The sequence below is a fragment of the Phyllostomus discolor genome, chromosome 9, assembly GCF_004126475.2.
Source record: "Phyllostomus discolor isolate MPI-MPIP mPhyDis1 chromosome 9, mPhyDis1.pri.v3, whole genome shotgun sequence".
NCBI classification, from domain to species: domain Eukaryota; kingdom Metazoa; phylum Chordata; class Mammalia; order Chiroptera; family Phyllostomidae; genus Phyllostomus; species Phyllostomus discolor.
In genome coordinates, this window is record NC_040911.2 from 95,155,466 (window position 1) to 95,174,070 (window position 18,605).

Consider the following 18,605-nt stretch of genomic DNA (forward strand, 5'->3'; position numbering starts at 1 on the left):
CATGGATAAGGAAACAAAGACAGAGAGAGGGTCCAAAGCCACTCGTCTAAAGCCCACAGCTGGTAAATGGTAGAGCCAGAGGCTCAGACGATGAATCTGGATGAATAATGTTCTCTATTTCTGGCAAGATCTTTAATCCAGTGTGGCCTTGAGAAGGTCATTGCCCGAGTGCGGGATTTGGACAAGGTGTTCAAGTGTTCTGTGGCTCCGTATTTATACGTCCCTCTGGACACGTAACCTGCCTGCAACCTCCTTTTCGGCTGGGTCAGAATCTGTCAAGGCGCAGACACATGTGGAAGGAACAGACTTGGAATCAGGGGTCCCAGCTCTGTCCCAGCTCTGTCCCACGGGTGCCAGTCACTTTACTCCTGCAGGTCTCGATTTCTGCCTCTGCAATGGCCGTAACCAGCCTCCACACTGTGGCTGGGATTCTGTACGTGAGGGCTGGGCACACGCGGTGGGAGAGGGGCTCCCGTATCGCACCCCCCCCCCAGTCCCCGAGTTACCATGCCCGTCTGTAGCATGAGCTACAGGAACCATGAGTTAAGGGTCCTACATGAGACGAGGTCCTAATGTCCCCCGACTTGGGCCTGCCACACAAACCTCACATCGGCCCTCTGAGGTCTTTAGGGAGACATGTGAAACTTGACCGAAGCACCAGTGTTTTCTTGGCATGGCCTTCTTTCCCCCAACCCCCCTCTAATCGGCCTTCCCAGCCTCACAACTCACCATCCCTCCACCCCGAGATCCAGCCCCTGGATCCAGCCCCACATGAAGCCACCACATGCCTCTCACCTGTCAGCCACCCCCAGCCTATGCGAACACTCTTCTCTCTGCTGGGCATGCATTTGCTCGCTCGGCCATCTCATACATCTCATACTCATTCTTCGAGATCCAGTTGGAGTCACCTCCTCTGGGAAGCACTCCAGGAATTACTTACTCTTTCTTCAGTGTTTCCAGGACCTTGTTCTGTTAATTCCACTACCACTCTTACCAGATGCACTATTATTGGCTACTTCTGTCTGCTGCCTCCTCACCCCGCCCAGTGGGGCCTTGAGTTACTGGAAGGCAGGAATGACTTCTGAGCTGCGTGACTTAAGTGGCTTACTACCTCTCTGAGCCTCAGTTTCCTCCCCTGGGAACTGGGGCTGGCAGCATTTAATTTAGATGAAATACAGGCAAGGCACTGAGGACAGAATGGCCGTCTCTGGCTCTGTCACCATGGACCCAGGCAAATGTGGAGGGAATGAATGAACGTTGCCTGGAAGGTTGAAAAATCAGGCGAATGACTACTTATTGACCACTTCCAATGTGTCGAGAAGGCACTGAGACTAGAGTCTAGCATTCATCATCTCCTTTAAGCCTCTGCACAATTCCTTACGGGGGACCGTCATCAGCCTCATTCTACAGATGAGGAAACTGAGGCTTCCGTAGCTGAGGGCCTCGCTGCAGGATGCCCCGCTAGCAGGAGCTGGAATTCACTGCAGATCCATGTGGAGAGAATGAGTCATTCGGGCCTGGGGTGGGGAGACCAATAACCTATAGCTTATAATCAAATGGTTTTAGGGTTGGAGGCTTGGAAATGATGTAGCCCCTGGGGCTCCCAACTTGGGGTCCCTGAGTGGGGAGGCTGGCGGGTCCCAGGGCCAGGCAGATAAGGCCCCCACTGCGCTCAGTGGCTTCCCAGCTCTCCACTTTCTGCCAACCCTCCCACCTGATCCACGTCTTGGGGTGTCCAGCTTGTCTCTCTTGGCGCTCCTGCCACGTGTCCTATCCCAGTGTTGCCGGAGATTCTGGAAGGCTCCTCGGGCCCTGGGAAGGTCCCTAGTCCCCGGTCAGGGCAGGAGCAGGGCCGAAGTTGAGACCATTTCTTCCTCCCTTGGAGACTTTGGGGAAAGGGCAATGGGGTCAAGGCAGAGAGCTCAGACCTGGGGGCAGACACGCGAGCCTTCTAATAACGACAAAGAAAGTAATAGTATCAAAGGCTAACATTTATTGAACACCTACTATGTGCCAGGCACTGTCTTAACCCCTTGAACTGGGAACCCTTTTTATCCCCACAACTCTTCCAGGTAGGTTCTGTTATTATCCCCATCTGACAGCTGAGGAAACTGAGGCCCACAGAAGGGAGGTCACTGACTGGGTGTCCTTGGACAGGTCACAGCCACCTCTCTGGCTGGCTTTCTCCATCTGTTACCTGCAGGGCCCCACCCCATAGTTTCTGTGATGACTAAGATGGTCTCTCTACAGTATCCCAGCACACAGTAGGTGCTTAGTAAATGAACAGACCTTCTTTCCTCTTAACTCCGCCGGGGGAACTCTGGGGTGGCACCTCGAGGCGTGTTCCCCCAGGGTTTCCCCCTTCTCCGCCCAGCAACGACACCAAATTTCCCTTTCTAACCCCAGATCCACGCAGTACCTGGTCTCGCTGCTGTTTTAATGCCGTTGGTCATCATTCCTGCACCTCTGGGCCGAAAGCTGCAACCCCCCCCCTTCGGGGGGCTTTGAGGAGTTCTCCCCCAACAAGTCCCCCTCCCTTCTGGCTGCCCTGGGAAGAAGGTAGGAGGGTTGGGGAAGAGGGTGAGCACGGGAGATTCTTTGTCCTCGGGCCCAGCAGGGTCCTGAATGGGGCGAGCGGCCTTGCCCGCTGGCAGGGCGTGAGGCTAGGAGGCCTGCGCCTCGTCGTCCGCGCGGTGGCCGGCGTAGAGCGCGGCCAGCGGCCGGAAGCGCGGGCCCCAGCTGCTGAGATAGGCGAAATCCTGCTCGGAGCTCGAGGAGCCGCTGTGCAGCGAGCTGAGCGAGGCAGCCGGTGAGTCCGCGCCCTCGAAGGCGTAGGTCTGGAAGGCGTCGTAGGGCGGCACCGACAGGTCCCCGTCCGCCAACGCCACCTTGCGGCTGATGAAGTCCCTGAACACAGAGAAGTCTGGCTCGGGGCTCGGTGGCCCCTGGGGGAGCGAGTGGCGTTCGGAGGGCAGGCGGGACGGCGGGGGCGGGGGCGTGCCCACACCCCCGCCAGGGCCTCCGCCACCGCCCCCTTCGCCGCCCTTGAGCTCGCCGAAGTCATAGAGGCTCCGCAGCGCTGACATGTCATAGGCCTCGGTGTCCTGCTCGCCGCCGCCTTCGTCGTTGTATTTGATGACATTGTCCCGCATGTCCTCATCCTCGTCGGAGCTCAGGTGGCTCTTGTGGTGGCGCCTGAGGGTGAGGATGAGCAGCACCAGCACTGCGTGGGAGACAGAATGGGGCGAGTGAGGGCCAAGCATACCCCGTCCCCCCACTCCACCAGCAGTGAGTCCGCCCAGCCTAAGATGGCTATCTGGAGGGGTAGTGAGTTCTCCGTCTTGGAAGGGTGCAAATTGGGGCCAGATCATCCCCGTCAGCGGGGGCGCGGAGGGCAGTGTTCAGAGATTTCATGGGTGCTGAGGGCTGAACCCAATCTCTGAGGTCTTCATCCTTAACTTGTTAAAGAGATACACCCCTGAGGGCCATAGGTGCTGGGAGCTTGAAGGGAGCAGCTGAGGGCTGGAGGGGTGAGATATGACCCTGACCTTCTTGCCACCCTCGCCTTCCTCTGTCCACTCCAGCAGTCCTGAGCACCCTCTCAGTCCTTGGAGTCTCAGGTCAAGATGTCTCCCACAGGACTTCTTTTGGGGGAGTTCGAGGCCAGGTTCAGCACCATCGCCTCCAAGCTCCCTTGGTGAGGGGCTCCTTTCTCTACCACCTGGTTCTCAAACCCTTGTCCCTGGACCAGCTACATCAAGCATCTCTTGGGAACTGGTCAGAAATGTGAATTCTCAGGTCCTACCCCATAGGTTTGAGAGCCACTGCCCCATCACACCTCAGGCCCTGCTGTGTTAAGGTGCTGGTCCCCTCCGCCCCAAAGCACACACTCTCCACTGCCCTCAAGGGCCTGGCGTGTGGTAAGCAAGTGAAGCATGCTTGTTGAGGGAACAACTGAATGAAGAGTCGGACGGAAGCCTGGGGGAGCGAAAGGATGAGCGAGTGAATGAATCATCCCTTCTTGGCATTCTTCACTGGCCTTCCAGCACCCCGCATTCTCTGCCTCCTCCCACCTCTCCGATCACCCGGTCATCCAAGCAGGTTTCTCCTCTCCTCTCCAGCTCCTTAACATAAGACGTCCCAGGTCTCAGTCCTTGAACCTCCATCCACTACCCCTCGCCTGGCGCTCTCCTTCATTCTCATAGCTTTGAGCTCCATGCAGAGGCTGACAGCTCCCCTATAGCAACCTCCAGCCTGGACTTCTCCCCTGAAATCTAGATGGTTCGTCCACTTTCCTACTCAACAAGTGCTCTGGGCTGACCAAGAGGGTCTCCTGTTCATCATGTCCAAATTGGAGCTAATAATCTTCCCCCTTTCCACCCCCCAGTCTGCTCCATCTCAGTTATGGCAACCCCAATACTCCAAGCACTATGGGCTTTTAGTCTCTTTCGTTCACTGATGAGTCCAGGGCCTAGCACAGTTTAGCGGAAAGGGGGAACTCACTGGATGGATAAATAAGGAACTGATGAATGAAGGGGAGAAATAAGTGGATAGGTGGGTGGGTGAATGGGCAGATGTGCTGGGTACTATGCCAGCTGGGTACTATGCTGGGTACTGTGCCAGGCCCTGGATTCTTCTTGCTGCTCCACACAGCTCTGGCAGGGCCAGTGGCCAGAGCCAGCTGCTGGGGCCACGGGGCAGGGTGCTGGCTCACGGCCTAACAAGATGGCTCGTGACAGGGAAGGGGTGGGGGCCAAGGTGAGGTCCAGAGGGAGGGAAGGTGTCGGGAGGGAAGTGGGGAAGATGGATGAATGGCCTTGGGAGCTGGAGGCGGGGAGCTGCGGAGGGGATGCCCGTGAGAGCAGATGGTAGGGAGCGCGGGCGGTAGGCGACAGATGTGCCAGGCCTGATCAGCGATTCCGCCCGTCACCTTTAGAGCACTGATGTGCACTTTCTTCGTTTGTGGGCAATTAGGCAGAAATTTGTTTGCACTGCCTCGGAAAATGAAACCGCTGTAAAGTGCACCCTCTGGAAAAAGGGTTTCTGAGCCTCGGGCTGGGAGGGGAGAAAGGTGGGGGCGGGGCCTCCCAGCAAGGAGGAGTCTGCCCAGGGCCTCTGCAGGGACCCGAGGAGGTGCACCTTGGCCAAGCATGTCCCCAGGGGGCTGGGAAGAGGTAGGCAATGAGCAGGGGGTTGAGGGGGGCAGCGCTAACATCTCCCAGGGAACTGAGCGAAGCCGGGACTGCGACGCGGCCCTCCCTGGAGTTCCTCCCGTTCGGGCTGTTCTGTGAAGTCTTGTAGTCAAGACCGAGACAAATCCCGTGTGTCACTAGGGTGAGGGGTGGCATGACGGCCACTCGAATTCAGTTTTGCTCCTGGAACTTGACTTTTTCACTGGGAACACATTTAATCGGCCCCCAAATTCTTAAGATTTTGCCCCAGCTGCTCCAAGTTTCCGCTCCCGTTGCAGACTCATAGCAGGCGAGGCGCAGGAGCAGGGAACACGGGGTGTGAAGACCTGATTTCGGGCCCCTGTACAAGCGGCTTCGCCTCTCCGAGCCTCGGCCTCCCCGTCCAAAGCATGGGGACAGCACACTGGCTGAGGTTGGGAGGTTGGCAAGAGCCCTTTACAACCAGTCCAATGTGGAGAATCAGACAGGACAACAGGCATGGGAGAATTTTTAAAAATATGCTTGGTTTTAAAACATTAGGGAGAGTCTGGGCTCTGCAGGGGGTGGGGCAGCGTGACTTCGCCTCAGGTGGGGGTTGGCGCCGCCTGGAGCTGGTTGCAGGGGCTGCTCCACGTTAGGAGAGTTTGCACGGGAGCTGCATGCTCGGGCTGGGAGATCACCCAGGCCAGCCCTTCCTTGTACAGAGAGGGACACGAGGCCCCATGGGGACAGCTAGGGAAGGAAACCCAGGGCCCCGGGATGGGGGCCGGTCGAGGAGGGGGTGGCTCTCCGTGGACTCACCGACCAGAATGAGGACGCAGACCAGGAGGGCGATGAGGGCGCCGGGGCTGAGGGAGGCGGCCATGACGAAGGCCGTGGTGTTGCAGGACTGGATGGCGCCGGAGCTGTCGCAGCCGCAGACACGGATGGTGAGGGTGCCCGTGCTGCTCAGCGCGGGCGGCCCGCTGTCCACCACCAGGATGGGCAGCAAGAACACGTCCTGCTCCTGCCGGTTGAAGCCCAGGTGCTGCGTGTGCACGGCGGCTGTGTTGTCTGCTCCAGAACAAGGGAGGGGTGTGTGATTGGGGGTCCGGGGCCCCCTTCCCCTGTCCCAGCCACCTCCCGTTTCCGCCTCGGGATCGGCATCCCTGTGCCCCGAGCCACAGCCTCCCAGTGGACCTATGGGCCTGTCCCCCGGTCTCCCCAAACTCCCTCAGCAGCTGTCTCCGACTTCCACCGGCAGATGCCCGATTCCAGCCACGCGGCCCACAGCTCTGTCCTTAGCTGTCCCAGGATACTCCCCGCTGTCTGAAGATGCTATTTTCTTATTCAAGCTATTCCGAGGTTCCACCCCCAGCTGGGCCAACGTCCTGTCCCTGGCTATGTCTTTTTTTCTCTTTTTTCCATTTGTCTCAACAACCTCCTTGTGTTCCAGATTCCTCCACCCCAGCCACCCAGTGCATTTGACCCTGGGGACCGGTGGCCCTTGGGTTGCGGCTTGCTGAGCCTTGACAAGTCCTGGGTCATCAGAAAAGACTGGGGATGCTAGCCCGGCACCTGCCTTTGGCCGAAGAAGCTTTTCATCAGGAGCCTGAAAGACTAAGCCTGGGGGGGCTGGGGCATGGCCCCCGGGGCCTGACGAGGGGACCCCATCATGCCAAGGTTTCCGCACCCACCTCTTTCCTTATTTGAAACACACGGGGCCAGAAAGAACGGTGAACTAACACCCATACTCACTGCCCTGCTGGAGCCTGTGGTTAGGAATGTCAGGTGAGACTTGGGGGTTGAGTGTCTGGTCTGGGAACAAGGGCTTACGTGGCAAGTGGTGCCCGCTTGCCCTGGACTTGCTGTCGCCCCTACCCCTACATCTCTTGTACGGGCCGGGCCATCCCTGAGCCTCGGTTATTTTGATGGCTGCCACCACAGTCATAGAGAAGCACTCAGGGCCCAGCCAGCCCCCGTCCCCACTCTTCACAGCCAACTGCACACGACAGAGCCCTGCCTTCCCGAGCCCTTCCCCTTGCCCTCAGGGTCTTGCAGCTGGTCTCGCTGACCTCTGAGCTGGGCAGCCGGGGGCCCTTTCCCAGCTTTGTGGTGCCCAGTTAACCCGGACTCTTCTCTGCAGCCCCCAAGTCTGGGCCCTAGTCCTGGCCTTCCCCCAAAAGGGCACACGGCAAGAAAAACAGCCCTTTTTCAAGGCTGTCTGTGACCTTGAGCACATCTAGGAAGTGGATGAGAGAGGCCCAGCGAAAACAAGATCGGTCACAGGCGGAAGCTCACGTGATAAACGCATGAGGGCTCGTAATGTCATTCTATCCACTTTGACACCCATCTGCCAATTTCCATAAAAACGTTAAAAATAATGCCAAGTTGACAATTTACGAGCTTGGGAAACGCAGCTTCTCTGGACATCAGTTTCCTAATCTGTAACCGAGGAAAATAGAATCACGTAGGTGTGAGGATTAAATGGTAAAATTCATGCATAACCCTCAGAATAGTTCCCAGCACATAAAAATTCACAGTAAGTGCTGGTTGTTCTTTTTCGCAGGCCCCGCCCCGATGTCCTGGAGCTGCACCGTCCTTAATGCCCGGAGTTCCTGCTACCGGGAACACCTTCTCCACTTCCTTGCCTGGGCAAATCCCTCATCCGTCATGCTCCAGCTAAATGTCACCTCCTTTCTGTGGCCTCCTTTATCCGCTTCCCCGGGAAGGCAGGATTTATGGCTCCCCTCTCCCTGCTCTGTGCCGGTGTCACGCACACTTCTGTCCCAGCCCTTGTCACATTGCGTTGCGTTAGCTGTGAGCCTGTCTCTTCCCTGGCACAGAGCCAGGCCTGAAGAACGATGCTCGAATGAACCACAACTTTGGGGGCAACGTGTGTGGTCCTGGGTTAGCTCTTCGCACTCTGGCTTGAACTCTGGCCCTCCCGGCAAAGGCTGGGTCAACCCCAGCTGTGAGAACATCATCTGCCTTGCCCTGGGGAAGAAAGGAGGCTCCAGAGCGAGACGGGGAAAGGAAGGAATGGCGTGGGGCTCCTTTGCATGTACCGCGTGCTTCCTATGCATCCAGGGCTGTGTGGGTGCCTTAAATACACAGTCACGCTCCATCCTTACAACCAGAGTCGTGACGTTGTCCCCACTTCATACATGTGGAAGTTGGTGACTTATGTGAATTTATTCAGTGAATTGTTGGCATAGCTACCTTTTCCATCCACCCCAAATCATCCATCCATCCATCCATCCATCCGTCATCCATCTTTCACCTATCCATCCAATAAATCTTTACTGAGTAACTACTATGAGGGTGGACCCCCAAAACCACCAAGATTTATTTATAAAAAATGTGTGTTTATTCTTATGTTCTTTAAACTTCAGTCACCTTCAAAGTGCTCTCCATTGGATGCAGTACACCTATCGAGACTTTTTCCACGGCTCAAAACGGTTTTGAACTCATTGGTTTTGATGCCTTTTAATGGTGCTTCTGCCGTTTTTGTCTCACCTCCTCCACGTGGGCAAAGACAATTCCCTTTGAGGACTTCTTTTATCCAGGGGAACAAAGAAATGTTGCTAGGGGTGAGGTTGGGTGAATGGGAAGGGTGGGACATAGGAGTCATGCTGTTTTTGGTCAAAAACTGCTGAATGCTCAGCACAGTATGGGCAGGTAACTTGTAAATCACCTATCGTGAAATGGGCAAATGCATTGAGTCTTCAAAAAAAAAAATTCACCAAAGCTGAACGCAGCCTCTCACAACAACGCCAGCTGGTGCACTGATCCATATGGGTTCTTAGAACACTCACCTAGCGGGGAAGCCTGCAGTACTAGGGAGCCCGCCCTCCAGAAGATAATTCTGTTTTTTGGGGGTCCCCCCCATGTGCTAGGCACTGTGCTAGTTACTGGGGGGAAAACAATGAGAGCTAAACCAATAATGCTGGGTCTGAGTTTATATTCTCATATGAGAGACAAGCATTAACCAACAGACCCCACATTTAGCCTATAATTACAAGCCGTGGTGGGGTCTAAAGAGGGAAAGTGTAGGAAGAGCACCTCACAGAGGACGCTACCCGGTCTGGAAGGTCAGGGGGCCTTCTCGGAAGACCTTGGAAGCAGCGATATTCTTGCTGAGCCCCGAACGAAGAGGCAAAGGAGAGGAAGGAGCCCACGCACAGGCTCTGAGGTTGCAGGACACATGACACTCTCAAGGAGCTGGAAGCACTTCTTCGTGGCAGGAGGGATGCGGGTGACGGCCCAGGGGAGTCAAGATGAGGCTGGAGGGGGAGGCGGGACCCCTCATGGAGAGTAGTAGAGGGCACGGTAGGGACTTGGAGTATATTTACTCAAAAGCAGTGGGAGGCCACGGATGGGTGGGTTCTAAGCAGAGAAGTGGCCCAGTGACACCACATTCATTCACTCGACATCGGATGCTGATGGAGCACCCTCTGTGCGTCAGGACTATTCTAGGCCCGAGGATACAGTGACGAACAGCACAGACACGGTCCCTGCCCTTGCTGCACGTATGTTCTAGACAACGGAGCCTCTCACGCAAAATACCACCATGGATGCAGAAACCTGGCTGGGAAGCTATTGTGTGTTTTAGGTGTGAAATAATAGCGGTAGAGGAGGGACAGAGAATTAGGCTTGACAAGTGAGTGGCTGGATCAGGCTCAGCCTCAAATCTCCAAGCAAGCCCAGAGGAGAACAATATTTGTTCCCAGGGTTCTGTCTTCGGCCAGGCAGCCATATGTTGTGAGAGCTTTGGTCCCTGCCACTCCTTCACTCCATAAGAGGGGATCCTTGGGCATCATCCCTGAACCCGTGCCCTGGGCCGCCCTCCCAGGCAGTGGTCGGTGTCAGCGGGGCGCACCGCTGGCCAGCCCGGACCCTCCTGCCACCTTCTGGGCGGGATCCGTGCCCAGCACCGCACGCTTCCATCTGGCCCGACACCCGTCAGTGTCAATCCCTGGCTGCAAAAGCAGTATTTATAAATCACGTTTCCAAACTGGCTACAAATGTGTGTAAAGAAACAGATGGGTTGGGCTAGCCGTTTGCCTCCCCAGATACGCACATGGTGAGGAGGAAGCGCTTGGCACACCGTGGGGTGGGGCTTGGGGACGGGGCAGGAGACCTTCCGTGGCTGTGCTGATCTCAACACGCTGCTGCCACCCTTGCTCCCAGGGCTCGTACCCAGTGGGCCCACCAGATGGAGGCTCTGGTGCCCCCCCCCCGGGGGCGAAGAGAGGCATCCGGGGCCGAAGCTCAGCCCCCTCGGGTGGAAAAGACTCATGCATCTGGAAAGGTCAAGCCAGGGCCATTTGTGACTCTGGAGGCCAGCTCCAGATACCACAGAATAATGAGAGGGCCCGGCTATCCCGGTTGTTAAAATATTGAAATGCTTCCAAAAAGATTTAAAGAGCCATGACTCCGAGCCCTCCCCAAGTCCTTCCCTGATGCCTCAGCCTTTCCCCCAGGCGCCCCTACCTGCAGTGACATAGTCACGCCCCTGGGAGGTGAAAGGCTGGCAGGGCAGGGGCTGTGGGGTCCTGCTGCGGGTTATTCAAGATCAGTGTCCTTTCTGAAGCGCACTGGGTGCTAAACGTCTTTAATACGACTCCTGGGACTATAGACGGGTCTGGCTTTAGAGGCCACTGGCGTCTCTCTCCCTTTGCGGGGGAGCGGTGGAAAGGTCTTGGGGTGATCCCAGACCTACTCAGGGCCAGGACATCTCCCCCTGGTCCTGTCACGCCCTCCCTCCAGTCATGCAGGTGGTGTGTGCCCACCTCGGGGACTTCGCACTTGCTGTTCCGTCCTCCTGCATCCTCCTTTGTCCAGCCGTCTGCGTGGCTCGCTTCCTCACTGCCTTCAGGCCCCTGCCGTCTATGGATCCCTTCAGGCGGCCTTCTCAGGCCGTTGTATCTAAATCAGCTTCTATTCTCACCCAGCTATACTGTCCCCTGTTCCGTTTAATACACTTTATGGAACACCTACTACTATGTGCCAGGCATTGCTGGGGGCACCAAGGGTCTAGTACTGATTAAAACAAAGCCCAGACCCTGTGGCTGTCACATGACTCCTCCCACGCCCACAGCCACTCACCATTCTCCACGTATTGTTTATCAGGTTCCTTTCCCTCCATGGAACGTAAACTCCAGAGGGTAGGGATTTTATCTTGTATTTTCCGGGCCTAGAACAATGCCTGGCACAACGGCTGAAGGAAGGCAATGACAATACACCCCAGTAGCCCCTGTCTCCCTGGGGCCACCTAGCCACCTAGGTGGCAGGTGCTTTGAGCCCCATTTTACAGATGCTGAACACTGAGGCTCAGGGTTGCGCGAACCTTGCCGGAGTTGCATGGAGAGCCACCCGCTGAGCCTGGATAGGGACCCAGGTCCCTCGCCCCAGTCCATTGACGACCCCGTGCCCCCAGGCTATTCCTCAAAGGTTCAAACTTCAAGTTCCTGGGGAGCTTGCTGGGACATGTCTTACAAGGGGATCGGCTCAGGCTGGGCGGGGCCGCTTCCTTTCCAGGTAGGAAGTACCCTGGACTTCAACCAGGCCTGGGTGTGAATCCCAGCCTCATGGCTGACTTCCTAAAGGCCGCTGGGTGGGTCCTTTATCCTGTTATTTCATTGCCTGGACAATGGCGGGTGGAGTCGAAAACCATACCCCAGGGTGTCCCTGAGGATGCTAAGAGCAACTGAGATAGAACACCTTGTCAGCTGAAGGGTGGAGGGTGTGCAAATGGCTTATTTCAACCTTGGCTTAGACCGGGGGCTCTTTCTGCCCTGGCACCTGGCCCACCCAGTCCTCAGGGACTGCCTCTGCGTGTCCTTCCATCCACCCTCCTCTATCCAGTGAGATGCCCACGATGCACCCTGTGCTTGTTCTTCAGAGTTCTTCAAGCTGGGTGACCGTTCCAGCTTGGCCTGTACTTTCTGAGCAATGTTGGACCCAACACTGGCTCTCTGGGTGTCTCAGCCTCTCCGGCAATAATGTGGGAAGAGGAAGGCAGTTGAGCTAGGCTCCGCACGCCAAGCACCCTAGGACTTGGGGGCTCAGAGGTAACTCACCTTGAATGTCGAGCAGAGAGAAGTGAGGGTTGCTGGGAGCTTCGGGCACCAGGCGGAAGTAGAAGCGGTGTCCACCCTGGGGCTCGTCTCTGTCCACCACGCTGATGGTCTGGATGAGCTGAAGGGTGAGGAGGGGGCAGGGGGCTGATGTGAGGCCTGAGAGGAGCCCCTGGCCAGTCCCGGCAACACCCCGAGGTCCCCAGCCCCTGGGCGATACCTGGCCCGGCTTGGCGTCCTCACACACGGCTGCCTCGTAGGGCGTGGCCAGCTCCGGGGGATTGTCGTTCACATCCAGGATTCGGATCCTGAGGGATGCCCGGGACAGCTGGGCATGATTGTCTGTAACGAGGGCACAGGGGGAGGCTGAGAGGCATCAAGTGTGAGGCCCAGACAGCTGCCCACCAGCTGCTGGACAAGGTCAGGCGGCGTGGTCACACTGAGACATGTGCAGGTTGATCAGGCTGGTACTGGGACCGGGGCTGAGGACAGTGGGCACAAGTGGGTCATCGTCACCACCACTGCCACTCCCCCCATTGCTGTCACCATCACCACTGTCAGATGACCACCAAAGCCATCACCATCACGGTCACCATCACCACCCCCGCCATCAGCATGGGCGCCACTGGCCTCGGCGCCACAACCGTCACCACCACCATCACCAGTACCACCCGTCGCCATCACCAACACCGTCGCCGTCTCCACCATTAGTACTGCCATTCTCACGGCTCCACCAGGAAACCATTGCCACCACCACCATCAGCATCAGCATTGCCTCCTCTGCCGGCATAACTCTCAGGACCACCATCACTGCCCTCCTCGCTAGGGCCACCCACAACGCCCTCACCACACCTGTTACCACCGCTATTCCGTCATCACCACCACAGTCACAGCTGCCACCACCGCCTTCATCACTGTGACCATCCGCACAGACTCGAAGGCCAGCACCATCACGCCCCCACCCCCACCACCACCGCCAGCTGCATCACCATCACATAGCCCCCCCCCCCCCGCCCCCCTGCTAACAGCACCGTCATCGCTGTGGCCGGCTCCACCCCGTCACCACAGAGTGCCGAGAACGCACCTGGGGCAGTGGTGCCCATCATTTCGGACATCCTTGGAGGACTGGGGACAACTTATATCCCCATATTGCAGAAGAGAAACGAAAACACGGAAAAGCTTACAGACTGCGTCAGCTGGCAACTGGACTCCCAAATTTCCACTCTTTCAGGACGTAACCCTGAGAGGGCATGGCAAGTCCACCGGAGGACGGCCCTGGCCTGGGTCCCCGCCAAACCACCAAGTCCCCACTCCCCCAGCTGGGATGTGTTTGGGGTCAAGGCCTCTGCTGTACAGTGTCACTCCCTGGGTCCTCAGCATTGTGGGGCACGGCACGAGCGAAGGTTCGAGCCCACCTGTTGCACCCATGAGTGCAGCCGGGAAGCACGTGGATGGAATTCCAGGCGGGCTCTGTCCTTGGCCCAGTGCTTGATCTTGGGGGAGACCTTTCCCTGTCTGACGTCAGCTTCCACACCCGGGAAGCGGACAGAGGGCAGTGACTGGCATCTAGAACCCTGCCGCCCGCCAGGTGGCTCCGGCCCCAGCCCCTCACCTACGGCTACGTGATCCAGGCCAAGTCCCTGGTCTTCTCCATGCCCCCGTCTCCGCACCAGCGGAGGGGGCAGCAGTGATGGACTGGCGAAGACGCCAGACTGAGGTGCTATCTGGGAAGCCCTTGAAACTGGGCGCATGACACACAGCAAGTGCTGCAGAAGCATTTGTTGAATAAACAAACACCCTCCACAGGGCTGTTCAGCAGGGACGTCCAGGGACGAGGATGTTGGGACACCTCACCCCAGCCTCTCCTCTCTGAGCAACTCCCAGGCTGCAGGCCCTTCCTAGCTGCACCCCCAGACCTCTGGGTGCTCTCGGGGGCCCGGTGCTCAGCTGTCTCAGCCACGAGTTCACGACTGACCTGCTCTCCAAGGACATGCTCTGGGAGACGAGGCTGCCCCCCGGCCCAGCAGTGGTTCGCTGGCTGCGTCTCTGGCCTGGCTGGCAGGGAGCTATTCTGGGGGCGACTGGGGAGCTTCCAGGCAGCCAGGAGCCCCGTGGGGTTTGGGGTGGGAGGAAGTGGGGCTGGTCGGCCGCCTCCTCCTCTGAACATAAGGCATCCGCTGCTTGTGTATTGATGGACAGGAATGGAGCCCGGGAGGCAGGTGCAGCCGCCTCCTGGGGCATCCGGGAAAGGAGGAGGGGGGCGGCAGGGGGAGTCTTCAATTAACTCAGACCCGATCCCTCTCTGGAGCTCCCCTTAGCCAGGGGCACCTTATCTTCCCAGCTCACCCAGATCTGCCGCCTCAGCGATTAGAGGGGGCTTTCCCAGGGGCGAGAGATGGGAGTCGTGGCTGGGAATGCCGGGTGAGCTGTTATTTTTAAGAGCGAGGTGCCGGAGAACTTCAAAAGGCAGACAGATGGTGGGTGCTTTCTGGTGGTGGGGAGGGCGAGGCCCGCTACCCAAGACAGGAACCCCTCTCCTCGCTGAGGCAGATGGAGGGTTGGGGGGGCCAGGGCCCGAATGCCCTTCCAGGTCAGCCCCCCCCCCCCTCGCCGTGGGGCAGTGCGGGGACTAGAGGGAGCGGCAGAGCGCTGTGGGCGTGCAGAAGGGAGACCCCGGGACAAGTTCTACCCTCGGCAGGCAGCCACCCTGCTGGGGGGCTGGGACCCCAGCTGGAGAGATCCCCATTCTTGGCACCCTTTCTGTGGGTTCTGCTGGGCATCTCCTCCCTCTGCTTTTAAAGACATAATTCCAGCTTTACTGGGATACGATTGTCACAGAACACGGTCTGAGTGCAAGGTGTACACAACGTGTGACGATTTGAGCCATGCACACATTGTGAAACGGTTACACAATAAGTTCGTTAACACACCCTTCATTCTGCTCAATGGCCATCTCGTTGTTGCTACGCCTTCTCTTCGGGAATGCCTCAGGGAGTGTCACCTGCTGGGAAAGCCCTGAGCCCGGGAGTGAGTGAGGGTCTCCGGTCGCAGAGGTGGGGCAGCTGAGGAAGCCCAAGGAGGTGAGCCTCTACATTGCCGCAGTCGCCGCCTGCGAAGCTTATCCCAGGGACCCCTGAACTGGGGGCGGCCCTGGAACCCCCAGAGCTTTTGGGCCAGCCCGAGTCAGGATCCAGTGGCCTTGACATCGCAGCGGTCCCCAACCTGGCTGCATGTTCCAGTCCACTGGGAAGCCTTGGAAACTCACAGAGGCCCGAGGCTCGGTCACTGATTTTTTTTTTTTTCCATAGCTCCAGGAATCTAATGTGCAGCAAGGGTCGCCAACCGCTGCCCCGGGCGACCGGCAGGTGGGGGAGCCCAGCCCGATGTCTCACCTCTGACCGACTTCCGCCGCACCCGTCCTGATCAAGGTTAGCCTCAGTTGTAAGACCTGCTCATCATAATTCACACTTTCAGCACCTTGAAAGTTTCTGATATAAAACAAGGAATCCATCCATTAAGTAACCTTCACCTCTGGGAAGGACTCCCCAATTTATAATGAACTTTCTGATCTGTGACCTCGTTTCATCCGCGGAACAACCTGTGAAGGAGGTCTCGTTCAACCCACCACACAGGTGAGGACGCCGGAGGCGCACGACTCCGGCCAAAGCCCCGGGCAAGTCGACGGCAGAGCTGAGCCGTGTCCCGGGTTCCCTGACTCTGAGTCTAGCGCTTGGTCTGGCTGCCTGCGTGTCTGTCCATCCGGCAGCCGCCGCTGCGTGGACCCGGGCCCACGCCGACGCCCCCCCCGCACCCCGCAGCAGGTGCCCTCTCCAGGGGCCAGATCCCCCGTGGGTCCGGCCCCCGCCCCCGTCGGCATCTCAGTTCAGCTGACTGACATGCAAATTAGTTTAATTATTTCTTCTTCTAAAATAAATTATATTTTGCGGTAGCTGCAATATGTTGTGTCAGGCAAAATTACATTCAATATTTTTAAACTAATTGATGCAGCCTTGAGGAGGGCTGATTGACAGGCCAGCGCTGAGCAGGCCCATAGCCTTAGTGATTCCTAAATTAAAATTAAACACGCTTCGGCCCGCTGCTTCTTCCCTGTGCTGGCTCACCATTAATCTGGGAGGTGGCGGGTGATGCCCTGAGGGGCTGGGGGGCTGGGGGGCTGAGCAGTTCAGTGGGTGCCCCAGGAAGAGACCAGAATTGGGGCAGAGGATGGCTGTGCAGTGGGGGTGGGTCTCTTCCACTTTGGGCCCCAGAGTCCCTTATGTACAACAACAGATGGAGGATCGGACTGAGCCATTTGGAGCTGAGACTTCTGGTTTTTACTGACAATTACAGATTGAGCACCTTCTCTGCACCAAGGACACAATAGGGAACGAGACCGGCACGGTCTCTCAGTCTAGCGGCAGACAGACGTCGCTGCAGACTACGAAAAAGGTGAGAGGCAGAAGTTTGGGGGCTGTGAGAGCATGGAGCGGGGGCCCCCGCCCTGGCAGGGTGCAGGGATGCTCTCTCTGGAGTAAGTGACCCTGAGGCTGAGATCCAACTGGGAAGTAAAGGAAGTAACGCGACACCTGTTATTAAACCAATCAGGTGAAGGGGGCAGGAGGGAGGGTGCCCCAGGGAGTGGAAACAGCACGTGCAAAGGCCCTGTGGTGGTGGGGGGTGGGGAGGTTATAGGAAATGGCTCTGGATGCTTTCCAGGAAAGAGCCCGAACCCCTGGCAGCTGCTCACCTAGTGCCTGAACCGAACTGAGCTTGAAGCGCCAGGGCCTCTGGGGAGGGAGGAACAGAAGGGACCTGGCCTGGTGACCCTGCCGGAGCAGAGACTCTCCTAGGAACGTGCTCCTTCCCAGAAGAACCCAGGCAAACACCGGCCGAGCCCGTGCCACGGTCCGGGGCCTGTGCTGCCTCATGGCATCCTGTCCACAATGGTGCCAGTAGAGACCGGCGTTTCTGCTGTTTTCCTGATGAGAAAACCGGCTCAAAGAGGGAAAGAGCCTGCCCAAGGTCTCATAGGGAACAATCTGCAGAGCTGGGATTCGAACCTGGGCCTGGCTCCAAAGGGGGAGTTTACCGCCTTTAGCTGTAAGAGCCCCACTTGCCTTCCAGGACCCACACACGTGTCCCTGCCTCCTCCTGGAAGCTCTCCTGGACTGCTTCTGTCCCGGGCAGAGTATAAGTCCAGTCTTATATGCCCACAAGGCCCCACGGGATCTTCCGGTCACCACCTCCCTGGCCTTGCCCTTCAGCCCTCTCTCCCTGCAGCTCTGCTCCTAGTTCGCCCCTGTTCCTCCTTCAGTTCATGGCCCAGACGTCTTCTCAGAGAGACCTGCCCTGGTGACCGTATTTAAATGTGCCCCTTGCCCGCCCCCCCACTAGACACTCTTCCCTGCTTGACTTGCTCACCCTCCACCTCCCCTGCCAGAAGTCAGCAGAATTTTTGCCCATTTTGTTTGCTGCTGTATCCCTAGCACCCATGGGGCTGGCACACAGTAGGGGTTTCATAAAGATGGAATGAACGGATTTCCTAGTCCCTGACTACACTGGGATGCTGGGGAGGTGACGGGGGAGAGACCAAGACCTTCTGGGACGGACTAACTCTGAGGGGGTGGGGTTGTGCCCCCTTCAGGCCCCCCCCCCCCCCCCCCCCCGTCGAGGATGCAGTCCGGCTGCGTGACCCTGTTCCTGCCTCTCTCTCTGGACACAGGTCTGTTCATCAGTGAAACAAATGGGGTTGGATTTGGAAGTTCTCCTTGGCTGTTGGAGAAGGAGAGAAGCCAAGAGAGAAAGAGAGAAGTGAGGCTGCCAGGGCGGGGGTGGGGAAGAGACTTGAGAAGTGGGGAGAGGGAAGGGGCGAGGGGGCTGCTCCAAGGCACCTCCTTCCAGCTCACTTGTTGGGGGGGGCAGGAGCGAGCCCCGACCCCCTTCTCCATCATCTCCCCACCCCTCCTTCTCCCGAAGGAATTAAATTGCCTGGGAACACCAGGCTCTGATTAGAGCTGGCCAGCTGGGCAGGAAGATTTATCATCCCAATTACCAGCCGGCCAAGACAAGCGGGCAGGATGCCGAGGGGGGCTGGGTGAGCAGGTGGGGTGCTCCGGGGGAGGGGGTGTCAGGGCTGTCACAAGTGGACTCCTTGCAACTCCCTGCCCTGTCCCCACTCACGTCCAGTGGAAGCGAGAAGTTTGGGTGCCCTTCTCCGTTTCTCTGGGACTTGAATGATCTGTTTGGTTTCCCCAAGGAGATCGGAAGCTTTGACCTTGTTGTGGGGGCCGTTCTGTCCTCCAAAGGGCGGGACAGGGTTTCTGGGTGACGTGGGGCCCCGGAATCTGGGGTGTGGGGAAAGGGTTTCCACCCC

The 18,605-nt window shown here is 57.8% G+C and overlaps 1 protein-coding gene across 1 annotated transcript in view; it reads right to left on the reverse strand.

Annotated features, from left to right (window-relative positions):
* Positions 1-1,969: 1,969 nt before the first annotated feature.
* The window catches only part of CDH22 (cadherin 22), a 123,430-nt gene continuing 106,794 nt past the window's right edge, over positions 1,970-18,605 (reverse strand). The window contains exons 9-12 of the mRNA XM_028524738.2: positions 12,453-12,574; positions 12,236-12,353; positions 5,973-6,224; positions 1,970-3,223 (exon numbers count right to left, since the gene is read on the reverse strand). Coding sequence (XP_028380539.2) covers positions 2,664-3,223; positions 5,973-6,224; positions 12,236-12,353; positions 12,453-12,574 — 1,052 coding nt within the window. The 3' untranslated portion in view covers positions 1,970-2,663. The remainder of the gene's footprint in view (positions 3,224-5,972; positions 6,225-12,235; positions 12,354-12,452; positions 12,575-18,605) is intronic.